This window comes from Trachurus japonicus, chromosome 21 (assembly GCF_045865225.1).
Source record: "Trachurus japonicus isolate A0001 chromosome 21, Traja_1.0".
Taxonomy (NCBI): domain Eukaryota; kingdom Metazoa; phylum Chordata; class Actinopteri; order Carangiformes; family Carangidae; genus Trachurus; species Trachurus japonicus.
Window position 1 is genome coordinate 31,850,473 of NC_140927.1, and position 22,629 is coordinate 31,873,101.

At 39.0% G+C, this 22,629-nt stretch overlaps 2 protein-coding genes across 7 annotated transcripts in view; both read left to right on the top strand.

Moving 5' to 3' along the window:
* dgkh (diacylglycerol kinase, eta) overlaps nt 1–6,933 on the top strand; it is a 106,972-nt gene extending 100,039 nt beyond the window's left edge. For 2 of the 6 annotated variants that reach the window (XM_085766071.1, XM_085766073.1), the window contains 2 exons: nt 740–870; nt 6,508–6,933. In XM_085766071.1, the coding sequence (XP_085622197.1) occupies nt 740–870; nt 6,508–6,594 (218 nt within the window). In that variant the 3' untranslated portion in view covers nt 6,595–6,933. The remainder of the gene's footprint in view (nt 1–739; nt 871–6,507) is intronic. The other 4 variants (XM_085766070.1, XM_085766072.1, XM_085766074.1 and 1 more) reach the window with 3 other exon arrangements.
* Nucleotides 6,934–12,774: 5,841 nt separating this feature from the next.
* akap11 (A kinase (PRKA) anchor protein 11) overlaps nt 12,775–22,629 on the top strand; it is a 59,959-nt gene continuing 50,104 nt past the window's right edge. The window contains exons 1-3 of the mRNA XM_085765057.1: nt 12,775–13,158; nt 21,201–21,294; nt 22,214–22,324. Coding sequence (XP_085621183.1) covers nt 13,157–13,158; nt 21,201–21,294; nt 22,214–22,324 — 207 coding nt within the window. The 5' untranslated portion in view covers nt 12,775–13,156. The remainder of the gene's footprint in view (nt 13,159–21,200; nt 21,295–22,213; nt 22,325–22,629) is intronic.

Genomic DNA, 22,629 nt, shown 5'->3' on the forward strand with positions numbered 1-22,629 from the left:
TTCCTCCTTCGCCAGCAGCTGCCGCCACCTCCGCTCTCCCTCTTCTCTTCCTCCCTCCTTCCCTCCCTTTTTGTTATTTATTTATTTCCCCTTCATCTTTTCCTTCAGTGATTTACCACAATTCACAATTTGTTAGGTTGTGCGCGTGTGTGTGTGAGAGAGAGAGAGTGATGATGCACTGCAAAAACTCAAAATCTTACCAAGAATATTTGTCTTATTTCTAGTCAAAATGTCATTTCTAGTCAAATCTAATCTCTTTCTACTTAAAATAAGACTTATCACATTAAAAAGTAGCTTGTTTTTAGACACTTTTTACTTATTTCAAGCAGATTTTCACTTGAAATAAGTAGAAAAATCTGATAGTGTAAGTTTTTCTTTTTTATCACAAGCACAAAAAACTTGTACTTATTTCAAGTGAAAATCTGCTTGAAACAAGTGAAAATGATCTAAAAACAAGTTCATTTTTAGGTGATGAGTCTTATTTAAAGTGGAAAGAGATTAGTTTTGACTAGAAATGAGACATTTTGACAAGAAATAAGACAAATATTCTTGGAAATATTTTGAGTTTTTGCAGTGCAACATCTGGATGTGTGTGTGTGTATGAGAGAGAGAGATAGCGATGGTTTGTGTGTGTGTGTGAATACCTGTGAGGCGCTCTGAGCCTCTCTCTGCTCTGCTCCATGTGTGTGTGTTGTGTTGTGTGTGTGTGTGTGTCTGGTGTGTGTGTGTGTGTGTGTAGTGGAGCGGTGGGGCACAGAGGAGGTGGGCGTCTGGCTGGAGCAGCTGAGTCTGGGCGAGTACAGAGACACCTTCACCCGACACGACATCCGCGGCTCCGAGCTGCTGCACCTGGAGAGGAGGGACCTGAAGGTACACAACACACACACACACACACACACACCTGTTTCACACACCTGTCACCCTCTCCCTCTCTCTGTCTCTCTGTCTCCCTCTGTCCTCTCCTCCTCTCGTGCTGCGCTGCATCGCTCTGCTTGGCTTCTCCTTCTTCTGTCTGGTCGTTGCTTTGTGAAAGAGACTTCGCTGTGACCCACTAACACTATCGTCTCTGCTGAGGGGGGGAGGGGAGGGGGGAGTGAAGTCCAGTAGAGAAGAGAAAAAGAAAGACAGATGCAGCCAGAAGAAGCAGAGTTATGATGATCATGACGATCAAAGAGGACAAGTCTTTGCGTTGTTGTATTCCAAATGCAATATTACTGTGTATTCAATGGCAGCCATCTTGAAAAATGGCTGCCATCTTTAATTTTTACGGGTTTTCTCAAAAGAATAATCCCCAAGGAGGAGTAGCTATGTGTGCCAATTTTGGTGCTTGTTCCCAGAAATGAAGGATTATTACAGTTATCTGCCTCGACTTAGTTTCTGTGTTGTCGGACGTTTGCGTTGTTGCACATCCTCCTCAAGTCCTCGGTGTTTCGAACGAACGCAAGAAAGATTAGGCTACTGAGCAGATCACAGACACCTGCAGCAGGTGACACGGTGGATGTTTTCTCCTGATACAAACATGAGCAGTTTGTTTTTCTTTTTTTGCACAGAACAACCGCTGTCTGGAGAACAGTTACTCATCCTAAAAACAAGTGAAAAACCAAGAACTTCATATTAAAACCATTACCGATTTACCTGCACTAGGGGTCAGAAGTTTGGATACACCTTCTCATTCAGTGGTTTTCTTTATTTTTATCACTTTCTACATTGTAGATTCAAAACTATGAAGGAACTCATATGGAGTTATGTAGTAGCAATAAGTGCTCAGCTCTTCTGGGAACTCCTTCAACACTGTCATCAAAGCAAAAGGTGGCATCTTCGAAAAATCAAAAATTTTAAATATATTCTACTTTAACACTTGTTAGTACTAAAGAACTTTCAGTTTTGGTTGAGTTTGGCGGTGCCTGTGGACCAAAGCGGTAGTGTTTTGCCTGAAGGAAGACTCCATTTCCCATGAACACTAGCGTGAAGCCCTGTAAATATCCTGCATTAAAATTAACAGAAGACATCAAAACTAAGTTTCTGTTTCCAGTGGATCATTTCAAAGTGAAAACACAAACATAATCCATTGCTAAAGTGCCGTTTTGCCTGTTCCCTCCTCGTTGTGACTCGCAAAAGTGAAAGTGAAAGTAAAGTGAGAGCAGGGTTCCTACCATGCTCCTCAAAGCTGCTTAGTGCCAGAGAAAGAGATACAGACCCCCTCAGACCACGACAGAGGTGTCATTCAACTTGTTGTAAGTCGATGTATCATCACAAAAGTTTAAAAATATTTTATGAAGGTTGAAAAGTTACTTAGTGCTGGTTTAACTTCACATGAGTTCCTTCAGTTTGAATCTTCACTGTAGAAAGTGATGGAAATAAAAGAAAGACCATTGTGTCCAAACTTTTGACTGTGTATACATAAAGATATCAGTGTATTTGTGAGAAGCTGATACTTCTCTTATGCAGCAAAACTAGAAAAGTTGAACCAACAACACACCAGGAAAACGAGGTTAAAGAGAGTTAACTGTTTGTTACACGTTATACGAATTTATTTAGAATTAGAATTTATTGGTTCATTTGAGAGGGACAGTGCAACACTGATCAACAGAAAAAATAAACTGCAAGTGAGCCAGAGTTAGCCAGTAAGGCTAGTTTTCATCTGGTGTCCCTGGCCAGATGTTACAGGCAACCTAAGAACCAAAAGAAACAATTAAGCAACGCATTAAAATACATCTGAAATTACATATCAATTTACTAAAAGCTCATACTAACAAATAGGACATATACGTACAGTACATAGCAGGAGGCAGGCGACACATAGCAACACTGGCATGCAGACATAACATGCAGACAGAAAAAGAAAAGTAGATTACATATAGTACAGATAATACATGTAGCTATGACATAAGCACAAACAGTAACAGACATTAAAAAGCAGAACATGCAATGGCGAACATAGGGAAACAGCACGAACAATAACAAGCATTGGAAAGCAGGACATGGACATGTACATACTGTAAGACAGTAACAGACAGCATAAGACAGATTAGTGGGTACATGACTGATTATTAACATATAAACATATAACGTGATATTTTCTTGAAGAGAAACAGTTGTTTTCTGATGAATCAAAGAGCCATAAAGTCTCGTCCACATCGTCTTATAACTGACTTATAAAGCAGTAGTAGTAGAGTGATTAATAACCATTCATTATAGTTTTCCATTCATAAATGATGACAGATCATTTATCTGTAGTTACTGACTCAACAGCTTCAGATGACCAACGTTACATCCTCAGGTTCCCATCGTTATAGCAACCAGATGTCCAGATGTTTCTGAGCGACCACACGAACGTCTGTGGTCTGGTCCAACGTCACATGATTCAACATTTTACACAGTTTTCCTGGTGGCGGCGGCGGCGGCGGCGGCGGCGGTGACACAAACGGAAAATCCCCCCCCACACCCCACCTCAACCTCTTTAACCACTCATTCTATTAGACACTACAGTCAGTTACCACCAGTCCCCGGGGTTACCGTGGCAACGACGTGTCATCCTGTGAGAATATGATCCACCTACCTACCTTTAAAAACCACAGGGAGCATCACACCTGAGGCCACGCCCACCGGTGATGTCACGGCGCAGTGACACGGCCAGGAGTCACATGTTTCCATCGCTGCAACAGGAAGTGAAGAGAAAACCACTGGACGCAAACAAACAAGACTTAATGAAAAACACTTGTAAACACTTTGTTTTTATTCAAGCACAATGCATGATGGGACATATTATAATTCTCTCTGTACGGTCCATTCAGACAGTAGGTGAACATATGATAAAAACATATATAATATAAAATAAATTATAAGTAAAGATAAAAAAAAAATTGTATTTGTAAAGTGCTTTTCATGAGATAATCTCAAAGTGCTACAGAAACCAGAAACAAAACAACATAACACTGAGAGCAATAAAACATTAAAATCAACGACAAATAAAATACAAGTAATAAAATACATGAATAAAAACAGCTAAAAAGAAACGTTAGGGTGAATTCTGAGAAATCTAAGGACAACTTACACTGCAAAAACTCCAACTCTTACCAAGAATATTTGTCTTATTTCTAGTCAAAATGTCTCATTTCTAGTCAAAACAAGTCTCATTATACCTAAAATATGTATATTTATAGGCTACATATACATACATAGTTATACATAAAAAAGCAGCTTGTTTTTAGACACTTTTTACTTATTTCAAGTCTATTTTCACTTGAAATAAGTAGAAAAATCTGATAGTGGAGTAGTGGGAGTTTTTCTTTCTTATTACAAGCACAAAAAACTTGCTTTCACTGGCAGATTTTTCTACTTATTTCAAATGAAAATGAGTTTGAAACAAGTGAAAATGATCTAAAAACAAGTTAATTTTTAGATGATGAGTCTTATTTAAAGTGGAAAGAGATTAGTTTTGACTAGAAATTAGACATTTTGACAAGAAATAAGACAAATATTCTACGATTTTGAGTTTTTGCAGTGTAAGAACGCCTGCCTGAACAAAAAGGTTTTAAGCCCTTTTTTAAAAGTGTCCACAGACTGATGTTTTCGCAGATGTTCAGGGAGGGAGTTCCAGATGTGGGAGGCTCGGTCTCCCATAGTGCAAATATTAGCACTGTGAGGGTTTTAGTTTTGTTGTGATTTTATAAATCTAACTCTAACATTCATGTTGGACTTTACCATTCAGTGATTTTGACGTTAATTGTGCAGCTTTAGCATCAGCACTCACAAATCACTATTAATTTAGTCTTTTATTGACGCTCAGCAGCGTCAAAACGGACGCGTTTCAGCTCTTGGCTTTCTTCAGCGTTAAGTTAACCCACATCAGTATCAGCCAGCACTGTAAAAACTATAAATCTGTCCAAGAATATTTGTCTTATTTCTAGTCAAAATGTCTAATTTATAGTCAAAACTAATCTCATTATACATAAAATCACATAAAACGTAGCTTGTTTTGAGACACTTTTTACTTCCTTCAAGCATTTTTTTACTTGAATTAAGTAGAAAAATCAGAACAATCTTATTACAAGCACAAAAACTTCCTTTCACTGGCAGATTTTTCTACTTATTTCAAGTGAAAATTAGTTAGAAACAAGTGAAAATGATCTAAAAACAAGTTCATTTTTAGGTGATGAGTCTTATTTAAAGTGGAAAGAGATTAGTTTTGACTAGAAATGAGACATTTTGACAAGAAATAAGACAAATATTCTTGGAAAGGAATGGACTTTGGTGAATACGTCCAGCTGGCATCAATCAGTCCATCAATTAATCCGTCACAAAGATCCACAGCACAAGATATAAAGACGACAATACAAAGAGTGGCCAATAGATAACCTGAGCCTGCACTACAGTTGGCTTTATGCACAGCTCCACTACTTCCTGAAAATATAGTCACTCATCAGTATAACTGAATCGTCATGGTGACACGAGAGGAAATCTAAAGGGGATCATTTGGATTCATCCTTTGCATCATATGTATCTGTACGTTTGCATCCATCCAATAGTTGTTGAGATGTTTCAGTGTGTTTACAAAGTCGTGAACCAACACAACACACACACACACACACACACACACACACACACACACACACACACACAAACACAAACACACACACACACACACACACACACACACACACACACACACACACAAGGAGAGACAGGACATGACATCACTGCACCAGTACGAATACATTTAGTTAGTATTTACATTCAGAGGAGCTGCACTGGCCTGATTTGACTCCCCACATTAAAGGGATAGTTCAACATTTTGACAAATTGGCCCATTGCCATAATCCCTATAGTCATAGCAGTAGGTCTGTTACCTTTAATTGTCGGTGCAAGCTATTTTTAGAATGGTGGAGCAGAGCCGTGAGCTGCTCAGAGCTACGCTACAGAGTCTAGTGGATCAAACTCATCAAATACACAATCCAACAACTCCACAACGCTCTGGTGGACAAGTTGTGACCTGCACATTCACCACGCTATGAGATAATAACACAACGTTACCACACAGAGTTGTTTTAGAGGAGAATTCATGCAAAACCGCTGATGCATGTTGCCTTCAGGGACAGTTTTTCATCAACAGTCTCTGTATTTCCCTCTAAAACAACTCTGTGTGGTAACGTTGTGTTATTATCTCATAGCGTGGTGAATGTGCAGGTCACAACTTGTCCACCAGAGCGTTGTGGAGTTGTTGGATTGTGTATTTGATGAGTTTGATGAGGGAAACCAAGAAATCCCATAATGAGCCTCTGTAGCGTAGCTCTGAGCAGCTCACGGCTCTGCTCCGCCGTTCTAAAAACAGCTTGCACCGACAATTAAAGGTAACGAACCTACTGCTGTGACTATAGGGATCATGGCAATGGGCCAATTTGACAAAATGTTGAACTATCCCTTTGAATGACAAAACGTGATGTCAGTGCTGCTCTCTCTCTCTCTCTCTCTCTGTGTTTTTAACGTGTCGCTCTGGTTTCTCCTCAGGATCTGGGGATATCGAAAGTGGGTCATATGAAGAGAATTCTCCAGGGAACTAAAGACCTGGCCAAGGCCTCTATGGTCGACCTCTAACGCCCCGAGCCGGAAGCAGCTTCTTCCTTCTTACATCGGTGTAAAGGACGAGTACAAAGTTTGGGAGCACCGCAGACGACGAGCGAGGACGACGACGACAACGACGGCGGCGACAGAGTTGGATTTTTTTGTCCCTCTGCTTGTGCCGAGACGACGTTTTGTGACGATGATGTGACCGAGAAAAGAAACTTTGGTGTGTTTTCTTTGTGCTGTGGTGCCAAAACGACGGTGAAAAGAGAAAGAAAGAGAGAGAAGGAGAGTTGATGGGAAGTTGCGACAGGAAGTCATGGATCTTCACACAAAAAAACCCAACAAAAACAAACACAAAACAAAGCCATTTCTACTAAGTTAATAACCATTCCTAGCACACAATCAGGTATGCAACTAACTAACCACACTGTCGACAGGTGACACGTCTGAGTTGGGACGACTTTAAACTCGTAGCAAAACCAGGACTTCCATGAGTGTGTGTGTGTGTGTGTGTGTTTGGGGGAGGGCAATTCAGTTCGGTTCGGTTCGGTTCGGTTGCACTGCAAAAACTCAAAATCTTACCAAGAATATTTGTCTTATTTCTAGTCAAAATGTCATTTCTAGTCAAAACAAATCTCATTCTACCTAAAATATGTATATTTACGCATATACATACATAGTTATACATAAAAAAGTAGCTTGTTTTTAGACACTTTTGACTTATTTCAAGTCTATTTTCATTTGAAATAAGTAGAAAAATCTGATAGTGGAGCAAGTTTTTCTTTCTTATTACAAGCACAAAAAACTGGCTTTCACTGGCAGATTTTTCTACTTATTTCAAGTGAAAATTAGTTTGAAACAAGTGAAAATGATCTAAAAACAAGTTAATTTTTAGGTGATGAGTCTTATTTAAAGTGGAAAGAGATTAGTTTTGACTAGAAATGAGACATTTTGACAAGAAATAAGACAAATATTCTTGGAAAGATTTTGAGTTTTTGCAGTGTGGGTGGTGTGTGTGTGTGTGTGTGTGTGTGTGTGTGTGTGTGGGGATGTGAGACAACAAACTCACACCGTGACGTAGTGGAGGTGGAAACCTGAGCAGTGGGAAACTGTCGCATGCTATGCTTGCTCAACTTTAGATACGTTTAACTGCATGATTAGTGTCTTGATTTTTGTGTGTGTGTGTGTGTGTGTGTGTGCTATAAAATAACACTTGAACAAGTTTTACATGACTTAAGTATTACGATGCCATTTGTTACTACTGAACGCATCTTCTTTTTTTTCTTTTTTTTTTTGGTCTAAACTGAGCTTTTTTTTGTTTTTTTGTTTGGTTTTTCTAGCTTTAATTTATTTTATTTGCATGATAATGATGTCAAGTGCCATATTTTCAGTCATTTTTAGTGTAAAATGTGCTTTATTATTATTATTGGTAGACGACATCATAAGAAGTTTGACAAAAAAACAAAAAGCTGTTGATGAGGTATGAATATATGGAGTTAATATCCGTAAGTTGACACGTTCTCTGTGGATGTGAAAATAAATCAGTACCAAAGTGAATGTCTAAGAAAAAAAAAAGAAAAAACACCATCATCAACTCTTTATTATTATTTAATAGGCCAGTAGGTCTTAGGTCTTAAATCCATTTTAAGCTGGGAAGAAAAGATTAGTGTTATAGTCAGAAAAGGAAAAGTTTAACTGTAGGATGTTGACTTACTCTTTTTTATTTTTTTTGTTCTTAAGGAATTACTTTTAAAGGCACTTTTTTAACTTCTTGCTTTAACGCAAGTGCAGATCCTCATATCATTACATAGACTTACAGTAACAGTTCACCTCAACTTTTTAAACTTTTGGCAGTTTAACACAGTATTTAACACTAATGAGAATAGCAGTTAGATATTGGTTTCTATATATATATGATAGAGGCGTGGACCTGCAGCCTGCAGCCTGCATAGCATCGTTCAAGTGCAGCTTCTTCTTCCTTCAAATCACAAGTGAGACGTGGACAGGACACTACTTTGACTTGTTAGTTTCTTCTAAGACTGGTGGCATTACAGGGTATATTATATTTCTATATGTGATGCTGAGGTGGTATATGTATACATATATATGTGTGTATGTATATATATATATATATATGCACTGTATATACAGTATACCAGTGTATGCAAACAATGTTTGTAAGTGTTGTAGTCTAAATGCATTTGTAGATTTGCTGACATGATGGCATGCATTGTCGACAGCTTACACATTTGATTGTGTATATTACACCATAACAATTGTGTATAGTTGATTTGGTTCTAATCTCTTGTACATGACGATGATGACGATGATGATGATGCTGTTGTATTCTAATGATGGTGCAATATTTGATCCCTTAATTGTTTTGATACTGTCTCTGCAGCTTTCTGACATGATGTTGTTTCTCTAAGAAAAGAGGAGGGAAAAACCTCGAAAGAGTTTTTTTGTACATGTTCCTCCTCCTCCTCCTTTCTCCTCCTCCTTCTCCCCCTCTTCCTCCTCCTTCCTCCAGATTTGAGGATTAGGTTTTAAAAGAGTTTAGCCCGGCAGACGGACAGACTGCTTTCTTTCTTATACCGACTCCAGATTTCTTCCAGTGGTTTCACTCGTCTGTAGTTTTTTGCTCCTCTGTGCTTCCAGGGTGATTCAGTGGGACTGTGTCAGACAGTGGGCAGACACGACTGTTGTGTTCATTATTTGTAATCATGTGTGTGTTTGAGTGTGTGTACTTACTGTAACTTAACAGCAGTGGCATATTTTACCTTATCTGCAATTGTATATTTACTATTGCCAACAAATTTTACCGTTTAATTTCGACTCTAATGAACTTTTAATGACATTTTTCTCTGAAGAATGGAGCGTTAAATTTTTTTTAAAAGACGCACAGATTTTCACACTCATGCTTTCTCCCCAATGTGCCACCAGAGGGCGACCAATCATATCGCATATCGTCTTCTCTTCACATGTCCCTCAGTCTTTTGCTCATGTGGACAATCAGTTGAGTTAATATCATTGTTTTCAGTTTGTTTTCATGTATGCACTATAATAGTTCTCCCTGCAACAGCCAAAGATAAAGAAGCGACTCTAAACAGCTCATTTATAAAAACAGAGATTTTCCACATTTCTCCCACACACAGCTTTGCCTTTTGATTTTTTTTTTTTTTTTTAGTAGATCTAGACTCATCATTGACAGGGCCGTTGTATAGGGGAGAAAGGTGATGATAACTCTAGGGGCCCAGCGCCCAGTGGGGCCCATAAAAAACCCCAGTAGTCTAATCTTTGTATCACTGAATTATTCTGCGTAAGACCCTGACTAATACTCATAGTACACTGTAAAAACTCAACATCTTTCCAAGAATATTTGTCTTATTTCTTGTCCAAATGTCTCATTTCTAGTCAAAACTATTCTCTTTCCACTTAAAATAAGACTCATTACCTAAAAATTAACTTGTTTTTAGATCATTTTCACTTAAATTCACAATAAATAGAAAAATCTGCCAGTGAAAGTAAGTTTTTCGTGCTTGTAATAAGGAAGAAAAACTTGCTCCACTATCAGATTTTTTCTACTTATTCCAAGTGAAAATATGCTTGAAAGAAGTAAAAAGTGTCTAAAAACAAGCTACTTTTAATATGATGTGTCTTATTTTAAGTATAATGAGATTTGTTTTGACTAGAAATGACATTTTGACTAGAAATAAGACAAATATTCTTGGTAAGATACTTGAGTTTTTGCAGTGTAATGCTGCATTAGCATCAAAACAAAGAAGGCTAAATAAAAAACGATAATACATAGGCTACTGTACGTAGTCTAAGAAAAAAAAAGGAAAAGTTAGGGGGAGGGGCCCACTTTAGTATTCTTTAAGGGGGCCCAGAATTCCTAGCAACGGCCCTGATCATTGACTTATTTGGCCTTTTGCAAGCAATCATCTATGTTTGAAGCTTTTCTGTCGGTGTGTGTGTATGTGTGTATGTTTGTGTTTCCCATCATGTGTCCACAAAGTGTCTGTCGGGAGTTCAGTGAAATCTCCAGTGTTTTTGGCTTTGACACCTTTTTTTCCATGCCAAGTGGAAGTTTGACACCTTTTCTCCCCTCGCTGTGTTTTCCAGTAGTCTGTAAATAAATGCTGCAAACTGCCTGGTTTTCAAAAACCAACGAAACCCATGCAAGGATCTCTAAAGACAGGTCGACACGTCGTCTTTCGATGTGGTTCCTAAAAGTGATGGGAGAAAAGTGAATTTCATTTGTTTACATTATGTTTACAATGGCACAGTTTTAATTTTTAAGAATATATATGTAGGTATAAACAATATTTGCATATTTATTGCCTAAGGTTAAATGATATGATGTGTATTGTGTTTTCACATTTGGAATATAATGTTACAGTTGTCACCTGTATTACTATCTGGATGATTTTGGTAAAGTAGTTGATCATTTTTATGACTACTAAGTGACTGTTTTCTGTGCCTTTTTATGGTTAGAATGCATGGTTAACTATTTATTACAATTTGGAGTCACTGAGATGTGTATTTTTGTATTCTGAATAAATAAATGGTTCAGCTTTTGTTGTACATTTTTAAGGTGCCTTAAATCAGGCTACCTATTCATATCTCTCTTCTTCAATAAAAACCAAATACATATGCAGCCTGGCTCCGCCTCTTCTTATTTCATATCCAGGAGAACAGTCAGGACCATTAAAAGTAAAAAATCACAATAAATGTGCAGCATTTAAATCTTTCCAACTCCAAAATGAAAATATGTTCTGACAGCTGCAGTTATAATTCACTTTACCAATTAAGATTTACCAAACAAAACATCTAAAAATGTTTAACATTTCATTGGTTTTCCTCAAAACAAAGGAATAGTTTCTTTTACTAAATTTGAATGACAGTAAATGCAATCATTTTGATGAAAAGGGCAGTTTAAAGTCGCTCAGCTCTTGGAAATATAATCATTCTTACAACTTCCTGAACTTTTACAAACCAAATTATGAATCAATTTAAGAAAAATTGGCAAACGATGAATCCAAAATGTAAATAGTCATTAGAACCCAATATAAAACAGTAAATGAGAAAGTGGTTTCTGGTCTGTGCGCAAACTGAAGCTGAAAGTTGCCGCTGCGTATGAGACTGAAGAGATGGGAGAAAAAAAAAGGAGAAGGGATGAAGAAAGTAAACTGATGGAAGAAGTGAAAAAGGGAAGTGGAAGTGAGTTGAGTTGCACTGTGCACACACACTACTATCACTGTAAATCCCCAAAGTGTCGTGGAAACAACCTACACACACACATGTCTGCAGAAGTAAGGCTTCTTGTTTCGACCAGTGATACATCACATTATTAACACTGTGTCGTCTGTGTGAGTTGGTACTTTAGTCTAATGGTTCCCAAATCTGAGAGGTTGAGAGATGATTAATGAAAGAGGAACAAAAACAAAACAAAGTCCTACACAACGTACGTTTGTGATTTTTGTAAATCAAAAGAGTTTTTTTTTCTCCTTTGGACAAAAACTGATTTCCTAATTGAAACCAAAGTTCAGACTGTAACAGTATAGCTACCTGAAACAGAAGAGAAGGGCCCCAAGTACAGCAGATAGGTTACTGCTTCTTCTGCCACAGGCTGTTTATTGTTTAATATGGATCCCCATTAGTAAGTTGACACCTTGGCAACAACTAATCTTCCTGGGGTCCAGCACATAAAAATGGAAAACAAACATTTGTAACATTTAAGATTACACAGAAGTAGCCTACTGTTGCAAAGACAGACAGAAAGAAAAACGCTGCTAGTTTGCAAGCACATATACATTACAATTATTAACTGCAACGTGTCAGAGCACCTATATATTCATATAATGTAAAAGAGAAAAACACACACACTACTACAAAAAAAAAAAAAAAAAACCCGGCACAAAATAGTATAGTAGTAGTTCCATCAGCATAAGTTGGTCCTTCCTTCCTAGTTTTTTTTAATGACAGTTGTGAACAAGACAGGATAAAATGACAGTTTTATGTTTTTTTGTGTAAAATCTTGTAATAATAATCCTAAACCTTATAAATAAATTTATTTTATAAATAATAATGACAACCCTCCACCAATGTTTATTATTTACTTGTCTGCGGTTCGATTGCTCTGCCTTCGACAGTGAGAGTGCGACACAACAGATCGATGACTCGGTGTTCGACTGGCGGCGCCTTCATCACTCTTGTTTTCATGGGAAGCTCGGAGCGACGGACACGAACCGGACAGTTCGATTCAGATTCGGGAATCGTTTTGATCGATTCAACAACAGAAACATGTAGCCTATAAAATGCCCCTGAAGCCCCGTGTCGTGTGACTGTAATGACTCTGTACAAGGAGCCAGTGCTCATTTTATCTGTAAAGATGAGTTAGCTCCGTCAGACTCGTGTTTTTTGTTGGTTTGTTTTGTTTTTTCCTGCGCTGCGGTTCAACTGGAGCCGGACGAGACGAAGCTAAAATGATCCGTTCGTTACCGAGTCGCCCAGCGAAGTGAAGACAGCGGCCACCGCCGTCAGCGCCGCTGGACTCAGACCGACACCGAGCTGGAGGTAAAAAAAAAAAATGTCTTGACGGAGGAGAAGCAGTTGTGTTACTAAGGGAATACCGACAAAAACCACGGCGTGTTGTTTAGCTGTCGTCGGTTGGTTGGCCGTTGGGCTGAAGCTGCTAACGGCTGCGTTAACGTTAGCTCTGCGGCTAAAGCTGCTGCTGCTAACGACGATAATCTGACGTCACAGCGGCCTGGTTCCGCTGTTACCACGGTGATTGACATCCCATCATCGGCCGAGGTGGGCGGCTGCTGGCCGTTGTTCGTTTTTATCCCCCCCCCCTACTTCTCTTTCTCCTTAAAAAAAACCCTTTATTATTATTATCAGCGGGTGTCTGTGTGTAGCATTAGCCGTCTGGGGCTAACCGTTGGTCGGATGTGAGCACTCGGAGCTCCGGGGGAGAATCATCACATCAGCATCCGCAGAGAGTGGCTGCTGCGTGGGCCTGCTGCCGCTGAAGCCCCCGCTGCTGCTGCGGAGGATACCAGCCCCACAAACAATGCAACATGCAACAGTGAGATTTATATACGTGTTAAACGCATTATTATAACGCGTAGAGCTGAAAGAAAGAACAGGATGTTATGAATGAATGAATTGAATGTTATTATCGTGTCGTGCATACATGCGGCTTCCTTACAAGACACCACGACAACAAACCAGCAGCACCAGAGTACGTCATCACACAACACATCAAAGAGATAAGGAAACAGACGAAACGAAAATACAGTTAAAATGTTCAAAACCATTATCCAAAAAGAAAAAGAGAAAGAAAACAGTACCAAGCTCCAAACACATTGAAATTAAACAACCAGTCCAGATAATACAACAAGTGAAGATACTGAGTCAAGCAGCGGCGATGATGATGCAGCTGACATCATGAAAATATGATTTATTATTCTATATAAAGAAGGAATGACACTGAGAGCCTAATAAGAGAAATAGCATCAGGTTATTTACAGAAATGGAGGATGATGACATCATAATATTTTTTAGTTTCAGTCTGATACCAGGGTCACAATCAGCATCATGTCAATACTGATATAATGAAACATGAGCTCTGTCAGTTTCAGTATTAAACCCATGATCATATGCACGTTGTTCAGTAGAGACACAGATGTTGATTGATCTCTGTACAGATGTGAACGCTGTGTGATCCAGCAGCACATGATGCATCCTCTGTTTGGTTTGATGCTGTGTTGTTGTTATTGGTGTTGGTGTTGTTTCCACAATCAGCACCAGACTTTGTGCTTTGTTGATGCTTCAGAGAGAGAGGTTCGGGTGCTTGAATGGACATCAGACTTCCTGTCCTATTATTGTCTGCAGCGTATGACTATTTTCACTTTGATTATTGATTAATCCCATTTCATTCTCTATTGTCCAAAACCTAAAGATGTGAGCTACAGAGGTGTCACTTGTCTGAAAGAATCAGGAAATCCTCTCTGCAGGTTTTTGTGGACGTTGTTCTGACGTTGATGTTCTGCTGTTGTTGTTCATTGACTCACTGTCACACTTGTCGTTAAAGCAGAAGTAAGCGATCCGGTCGTTTTGGCTAATGCTGCGTTCCAGGCAGGCTTTTGAAACCGTAAATTACAGCTTCAAGTCACAACTTACGACTTTGTAGCGTTCCAGGCAACCCACTCGTGTTTTTCTGACCTGTTTTACCTGTGAAAGTCACTATAACGGCCACTCGTAACTTCTGACCCGTGAACTCGCACCAGATCGAACTGGTACGACTTATATTAACACAAAAATATCACTTACTTCTGATTTAATATCTGTTTGTCCTGCATTGACAGTGAAGATGTTGGCCTCATTAGAAGCTGGAGATAAGAAATGTGAAGCACCTTTGGTTCAACGTTTCAATTCGTATTGAAAACACTGTTTGTCTGTTTCATGGCTCCAGACTGCTCCTAAATGGAAGCGCGCCCCGTAACCCGTAATCTCTTGTCGATGACAGATAAGACTACACAGATATACACAACATGGTAACATGGTAGATGATACAATAACCTTATCCACCGCTCCATGGATTTATTTCTCACCGGCTTCGTTGTTGTTGGAAACAAATTAATGCACATGATCAGGGCATTCTCTGTGGTGGCCCCGACATTATGGAACAGCCTACCTCTGCATATTAGGACTGCACAAACACTCGAGCACTTTAAATCTCTTTTAAAAACTCATCTCTTTTCCTTGGCATTTTAGTTTTATATGTCCCCACTCTTGTTTTATTGTTTTATTGCATGTTTTTATTGTAACTACATTACCTGTTCCATCTAGTTGTATTGCCACTAGTTTGCTTGTGTGTTTATTGTGAAGCACTTTGGTCAACCTGGGTTGTATTTTTAAATGTGCTATATAAATAAATATGTATTGTATATGTATTGTACATGATGGAGGAGAGGAGGGTTAGAGACACATAGGAGGAGACACCAGACCTGTACAGGTGCCCTTTCACTGCAAAAACTCAAAATCTTACCAAGAATATTTGTCTTATTTCTAGTCAAAATGTTATTTCTAGTCAAAACTAATCACATTATACCTAAAATATGTACATATATTTATACATATAGGCTACATACATAGTTATACATAAAAAAGTAGCTTGTTTTTAGACTCTTTTGACTTATTTCAAGTCTATTTTCATTTGAAATAAGTAGAAAAATCTGATAGTGGATCAAGTTTTTCTTTCTTATTACGAGCACAAAAAACTTCCTTTCACTGGCAGATTTTTCTACTTATTTCAAATGAAAATTAGTTTGAAACAAGTGAAAATGATCTAAAAACAAGTTAATTTTTAGGTGATGAGTCTTATTTAAAGTGGAAAGAGATTAGTTTAGACTAGAAATGAGACATTTTTACAAGAAATAAGACAAATATTCTTGGAAAGATTTTGAGTTTTTGCAGTGTTGTGTGTGTCTGTGCTTCTCAATTAAAGCAAAGACTAGTACTAGTAGTTCATGTCGTGGTGCACCTGACCTGAGAGTCACCTGTGCCTCATTAGGGATGGAGAGAGGGGGAGGTAGAGGGGGAGAGAGGAGGTGTTTGTTCTCACACTGAGCTGTGAGTTCTCCTCATGTGCTCCAGGCTGTTGCTGCTCCGTCTCAGTCTTTGTTTATCCGTCCTTCCGGTGGCCACCCACACTCAGAGCTCGGCCCACATCGGCTCCTCGGTCTAACAACAGCTTCAGCTTCAGCTTCAGCAGCAGCAGCAGACTTCACTGTTGTTTCTGCCTGTGACAGGTTTGTTTTGCTTCCTTTTTCCCCCCTGACACCATCATCACAAACACAAACCTTCTGCATGATGAGGCATCGTTTCACAGTGATGATGATTAGATTCATGCAGCAGCACAGCACTGCAAAAACTCAAAATCTTACCAAGAATATTTGTCTCATTTCTAGTCAAAATGTCATTTCTAGTCAAAACAAATCTCATTATACTTAAAATAAGACTCATCACATTAAAAAGTAGCTTGTTTTTAGACACTTTTTACTTCTTTAAAGCAGATTTTCACTTGAAATAAGTAGAAAAATCTGACAGTGGATCAAGTTTTTCTTTCTTATTACAAGCACAAAAAAAACTTGCTTTCACTGGCAGATTTTTCTACTTATTTCAAGTGAAAATTTGTTTGAAACAAGTGAAAATGATCTAAAAACAAGTTCATTGTTAGGTGATGAGTCTTATTTTGAGTGAAAAGAGATTAGTTTTGACTAGAAATGAGACAAATATTCTTGGAAAGATTTTGAGTTTTTGCAGTGAGGGTTTGTTTAAAGGTCCAGTGCGTAAAATGGGGGGGAAAACTATGACATCTAGCGTTCAGATTCTAGATTGAAAAGACGTGTTTACCAGGATGGTGACTGCGACTGGGAGTGTTTCAGGAGCGTGGAGCGATGAGGTGAAGATCTAAACCATTTTCCCATATGTCTGCTGTTTCCTCCTCCTTCTTCTACTTAGTTGGTTTATTTATGAACGTGAAACTCTTGAAACGCGCTCTTTGACTGGCTGGACTTTCCGTTCCGGCTGCTGTACAAACGTGGTGGCGCAAGATAGCGACACTCTCTAAAGCAAGACCCTTATTAGCTATATGTACTGTATATAAAAGATTAATTATAAGGCTATGAAGACATTTCATTTTACAGCGATTATACACTTATTAGCCTATACACTCTTCACAGTCAAAAACAAATGTCCACACTTGCAAATAAATGTCCATAGTTTGAGTTTTTCCCTACAGAAGAAAGATTCAGCTTCGAAACTTTACAAATATAACAATAAAATCATCATTTGTCAACATTAGTCTCACGTCATCAGTCTTAAAGCTAAAGTTATTGCTATATGTAGGCTATATATAAAAGAAAAGGGCCGGTCAGTGTTTCCATTAACACCTAGAAATGCACAAAACGTACATATCGCAATAAAAACAGGCAATGGAAACACCTACGTTTCGAAAAACCACCTCAAATATCGCCAAAACATTTTTACACTCTCATGAGGTGTTTTTTTTCTTTTCGGTCGTGTCGATATCAAAGTGTAATGGAATCGATCCCGTTGGTCATCGTTTCCGTTTCCCATCTCTCTCTCTCTCTCTACGTCTGTATTGCGTCGTCCCATCACGTCACCACAGTTGATAAATCACTAAATGCAAAATGTTTTGAACGTCCATCTTCCTTAAAATGACATCGGCCCGCAGCCTGAGAGCCCAGACTAGGGATGTCACTCACGATTACTTGTTTTGACAATTAATCGTGGTATTAGACGCCACAATGAATTAATCGTAAAGATTCCTAAATACCGTCGCTTTCCAAAAAACATGATGGTAGAACCATATCGGCAGATGTGCGCAAAAATAACGTATCTAACGTAACATGAAATTTAAATGTTAGTGTGTCATTTTTAATAATAAAAATGAAAGCAAAAGAAAACAAAAAACGATTAAAATAAACGCAAATATTTGGTATAGATAACAATTTATGACGTGAAACATTTCCCCAGGGGGATTAAGAATTGGTCATATATTAATCAGGGGTGCAAACTTGTCACCTTTCGGCGAAATTCGCCGTTTTGGATCCCAAATTGGTCATTTGTGTGATTCGTGTAAATCCGCAAAAAAAAAAAAAAATTGAGAGGGGGGGGGTCCGGCGAGGCGAGGCAATGCACCTGTCTCTTTAAGGCGCATGCACCTTATCTGGATGACAACAAGTGGTGGCAGCGCTCCTCTTCTGTCAGCAATACACACCTGAAGCTTCACTTTTAATACAGACTAACTAACGCGACTTTTTGAGCATGGCGAGTGAAAGAGTCGGAGCTAGAAGATGCGCCAGCAGCGTTGTGTAGGTGCTGTATGGGACCGCGTGTGTGTGATGATCGCGATCGCGGCCAATTAGCGATTAGCGCGTTTAGCTTTTATTAGCGCTGCAGCGCGACCTGAGCAGCAGCAGCAGGAGGAGGTTGACTGACTGTGGCAGGACACCTCTGCCTCTGTTTCACTTTATGTTGCTGGTAAATAATGTGGTTGTAAAAGTAGTAGGCTAAAGTTAAATTATTTAGTATGCACTAATTAAAGGGGCAGAGCTTTAAGAGACATTTTAGCTTTTATATTTTATAAGATACATTTTTTGTAAGAACCACAATTAATAAATATAGGTTATATATTTCAGTGAATATCTAATTGTTCTTAGCATTTGTTAGATAACTTTATTTGCCCAATAAATTAAAACATGTTGGAACTATGAATGTCTCCTCCCTTGCCGCCAGAATCTCACCTACTTTTAACCTCAGACTGTCACAATGATGTATCAGATGTCAGACTGCCTCATTCTTTAAGTTTTAACCTGAATATACAAGACATGATTGATTTTCCCAACGATCAAAGTATACGAAACCGAACCGAAAACCATGACCACAAAACCGTGAACCGAACCGTTTGCTTGAACATCTTTTAAATACATATTGCCGCTTAATATGTTTTACGTAGCCTATGGCATTTTTAAGCTTCATGTGTGTTATTGGACAGAAAGAGCAGCGCTGCCTCGGAGCATAGCCTACGTACAGAAAACACATTTACATCAATAAATAAATGTTTCACAATGAACCAATCAGTCTGTATTAAATTTTATTTAGTTTGAAGGCAAAGTTTGCAAGGTTCATCTGATGGACATCAAAGGACAGATTCTCTAAGTTTTGCACAGCTTTTGCTCATGCTAAACCTGCATAGGCTGAAGACCCCCTTCACATATTTCAAAACCAAACACAGAGAGACAGATTGTGCAGGTTTAACAGGAGCAAAAGCTGTGCAAACCTGAGTAAATCTGGACCCTAGTCTCATGCTAAAATTGACTGTAAATTCACCTTTAAAGTTGGTTTTTAAAAAAATTTCTCCCGGGGGAGCATGCCCCCGGACCCCCCTAGGGGGTCGGTATCTTGTCACCTTTTTTACCCCTGATGAGTTTGCACCCCTGATTAATAGATACTTGAAACCTTTTGTATAAATAATGAGTAATGTAATTATATTTTGACTGTATTTGATTTTACACATTCATAGTGTTGTGAAATTAAATAGTGCATATTAATAATCGTGATAATCGTAGCACCGTGATTATTTCTCTGACAATAATCGTACCAAGAAAGTGTATAATCGTGACATCCCTAGTCCAGACTTTAGTCCAGACTTGACCCAGCAGCTGCTTTGGACCGGACCTCAAAGAGCAGGCTTGGATTTCTTGGGAAACTTTTCCCTTCTTGTGCACTGTAAATATTTTGCCTCCTCTTTCTGCCCGCGCTCTCATGCTGCTTATACTGAGTGTGTTTCCCCCTGCTTGAAACACACACACACACACACACACACACACACACACACACACACACACACACACACACACACACACACACACACACACACACACTCTCCTGCCTTGCTGTTTGATCTTCGATGCAGGCCAGACTATCAGAGGGATTTCAAAGCAGAGCGTCCGACCATAGCTTCATCCTGACCAGCAGGACCGGTCTGGGCCGAGCCCACTGTTGTTAGGATTATTATTATTTTCACACGAGTTTCATTTCAGTTCAGTTCAGTTCAGTTCAGACAACTTTATTTATACAATTCATGTGTCGCTCCCAGTGCACATCTGTTCACAAACCAGACAGTCAAGAAAACATTAAGAGCATGGGACGGAGGGAGGAGTCAATAATCTATATGAATATGTATACAAAACATAGAGATGAAGCAGGAGGAAATAAAATATAAATAAGACAAATAAGGTAAATGCAGATAATATAGAAGCAATAAATAAAAGATAACAACGCATTAGATAAAAGTCATTTAAAATGTAAAATGGGTGTGGTCTGTGTTGGCTGTTTAAGCTGTTTTTGTCTTTCACCGGCGACAACCCATTGTACCAGCCGCCGCCAGTAAAGGAAAAGGTTAAAAGCCTTTCAACAAAAAATACACCAAATAGTTTTGCAGACATTAAAATAATTACATTTTGTTGACCCCGTTTGGCGATCAGCTCCGTGTTTTCGGTCAGATTTAAGCTGCTGCGAGCCGAGATATTTATAGTTTGATACAAAAAAATACAAAAAAAAAAAACTGAGTGGACTGTTGGGTCACAGAGGTTAAAGCAAACCGTTTCCTCCTGGTGAATCAGTGCAGGGCGGGGCGGGGCCGTCCAGGTGTCAGCGGCTGTAAACCACCACGTCACACACACTTCCTGTTTTGGCACGTAGGTGTGTGTAGCAGCAGCAGCAGCAGCAGACAGAGACACAGTGTGTGTGTGTTATCTCTTTGTTTACTAATAGCACTGATGCTGTCATGTGGTGTTCTTGTGGCCGAGGCTCAGACAGCTGAGACCTCGCTCTGCTCTGCACAATCCTCTTCTCTTTTTTTTTTACTCTCTGGCTGTTGATTGTTGAAGCTCAGAGAAAACAGACTCGGCTTTGAAAGCAGCTAGCAAGTAAAATCTGGATTTCCTTTCCTCATCGTCTCCTGGTTTCAGCTCTTTGACTTTTTTTTTTTTTTTTTAATTCTCTGAACTTCCTGTCTTTGCTTTGTTTGTTTACAGGTCAGCGGCCCCGGTGCAGCGCCCCGTCGCCATGGATGCCTGTGCACGAATAAGAGGAGTCCCAATGAGGTCCAGGGCCTCGGTCCGGAAAGAGGTGTGTCTGTGTGTTTGTGTGTCTGTGTGCTCTGGGGGCTTTTATTTTGAAGGGTCCTGTGGTGGTAGAAAGTCACACTCCAAAAACTCAAATATCTTACCAAGAATATTTGTCTTATTTCTAGTCAAAATGTCATTTCTAGTCAAAACAAATCTCATTCTACTTAAAATAAGAAACATCAAATAAAAAGCAGTTTGTTTTTAAGACAGTCTTTATTTCTTTCAAGTCTATTTTCACTTGAAATAAGTAGAAAAATCTGACAGTGGAGCACGTTTTTCTTCCAAGCACAAAAAACTTGCTTTCACTGGCAGATTTTTCTACTTATTTCAAGTGAAAATTAGTTTGAAACAAGTGAAAATGATCTAAAAACAAGTAAATTTTTAGGTGATGAGTCTTATTTTAAGTGGAAAGAGATTAGTTTTGACTAGAAATGAGACATTTTGACAAGAAATAAGACAAATATTCTTGGAAAGATGTAGAGTATTTGCAGTGCAGCAGCAGATCTCAGATCAGATGAATCTGTTTTTTTTTTTATCTCCTATCTGCTTCTTGCTGTGTTGTTGTTGTTGGTGTTGTTGTTGTAAGTGAACATGCAGCAGATCTTGTCTTCAGTTTGTGATAACACACAACTGCTCTGTCAGCGTTTGGTGTGTGTGTGTGTGTGTGTGTGTGTTTGTGGTGTGTAGCTGCTTGCCATTTACCACAGTCTGTGTCTGTAATGTGTTGGCGTGTGCTCACAGTTATAATGCATCAGTATGTGAATATAATCAGATTAACCAGGAGGATCTGTGTTAAAGTCGTGTGTCAAATCCTTCTGTTATTCAGCTTCAGACTACAGTAGTTAAACACACTGGTTTCTTATCAGATACGTTGGGTTCATATATATATACTGTGTGTGTGTGTGTGTGTGTGTGTGCAGACTGTGCGTGACGGCGGGGCTCAGTGTGTGAAGAGCCTCTTCAGGAACAAGAAGGAGCTGTGCAGCGTCGGCCTCGAGCTGCCGATCAGAGACGCCACGAGACTCACTGAGGTTTGTAACAACAACAACAACATAGACAGACTCGTTATTAATATTATCATTATTATTATTATTATTCATATTATTATTATTATCATTATTATTGGAGCCTGATGGATCAATAATCTGATCAGAGTCTCTGTCGGTCGTCCCAGTCCCAGGTGAACTCGTGTAGAAATGACGGCCTGTCATTGGTCGATCCACTAGAGAGAAATAATGTCAGTGTTGTGTTTGTGATCCACACAACACAGAGGATTTCTACCTGTTTCTACTCATTTACATTGAGTTTATTCAGCAGGGTATCCGCAGAGTCTTGA